General features: G+C 33.4%; 1 protein-coding gene across 1 annotated transcript; it reads left to right on the plus strand.

Moving 5' to 3' along the window:
* Window positions 1-377: 377 nt before the first annotated feature.
* LOC125932337 (60S ribosomal protein L36a-like) lies at window positions 378-698 on the plus strand. Its single transcript, XM_049644876.1, has one exon. The coding sequence runs from the start codon at window positions 378-380 to the stop codon at window positions 696-698; it is 321 nt and encodes a 106-aa protein (XP_049500833.1).
* The last annotated feature ends 572 nt before the right edge of the window (window positions 699-1,270 follow it).

The following is a 1,270-nucleotide window of genomic DNA, read 5'->3' on the forward strand; positions in this document are numbered from 1 at the left end:
AGCACAGAGCCCGACAGGGGGCTCGAAATCACAAACTGAGATCATGACCTGAGCCTAAGTTGGACGCTTAACTGACTGAGTAACCCAGGTGCCCCTGTAGTCAATATTTTTAAGATTTATGTCTATGATAACTGCTTTTATATTTCAGATTAATTTATAGCATCTTAATAAGTTATTTGATCTGGCAATTTCTTTATGAAATCAAGCACATCCTCACATATACATGAGATATCTGCTGGGTTTATAATTCTAGACTCTTAAAAAGTAACTCTATTTTTCATTCAAATACATTTGCTTTTCTGGAGTTTTGGGTGATTATAATGGGTTCATTCAAAATATTCATTCTTGCTTTTCCATGCTGATAGTGCTCTCAAAACATGGTGAACATTCCTAAAACCTGCTGGACTCTCTGTAAGAAGTGTGGCAAGTACCAACAACACGAAGTGACACAATACAAGAAGGGCAATGATTCTCTGTATGCCCAGAGAAAGCAGCATTATGACAGGAAGCAGAATGGCTACAGTGAGCAGATTAAGCCGATTTTCTGGAAAAAAACAAAAACAACAAAGAGGGTTATGTTGAGGATTGACTGTATTGAACCCAACTACAGATGTATGAAAATGCTGGCTATTAAAAGATGCAAGCATTTGGAATTGAGAGGACATAAGAAAAGAAAGGGCCACATGATCCATTTCTAAGCTTCATATTTCACTTTATTATGAAGACAATAAGATCTTGAGGTTATGTTCAAACCAAAATAAAAAAAATACTCTTTATTAAAACAGCACTTCCCAATTTTATAAAATTTGAATAAAAAAAGGAAATTTAATCTCCTTGAAAACAATGTTGGCATTAAAATTCATTATATTCATTTACATAATTATGGGGAAAACTCAGCAAAAACTACCAATCTATTTAACATCTTGAGTTTGATGAAGCACATTAGAACATGAAACACAATACATTGGAACATGAATACACAGTCAAAAGACAGGTCCTTTCATTATCAGACTGTTAGACAACTTCTATAACAAATCTTATCACCCTCTCCTCATCCTTTGCCTTTCCATACGTAGTCTACAAAACTATGCAATTGTAAACTGAACTAAACATATTAGCAGTTTACATGAGAATGGATAAAGCTCAAGTATCAGCAAATAACAACTGAGTTTAGCAAATCTTTTTATTAAATTTTAAAAGTAATCTTTAGATCTATAAATTTAATGCACTTCCTATCAAAATCCCAACTGCCTTTTTTTTTTGCAGAAGT

Source organism: Panthera uncia, chromosome X (genome assembly GCF_023721935.1).
Source record: "Panthera uncia isolate 11264 chromosome X, Puncia_PCG_1.0, whole genome shotgun sequence".
Classification (NCBI taxonomy): domain Eukaryota; kingdom Metazoa; phylum Chordata; class Mammalia; order Carnivora; family Felidae; genus Panthera; species Panthera uncia.

Bases quoted from the DNA above. Each gene is read 5' to 3' on its own strand.
- LOC125932337 (XM_049644876.1), top strand. From the start codon at position 378: ATGGTGAACATTCCTAAAACCTGCTGGACTCTCTGTAAGAAGTGTGGC.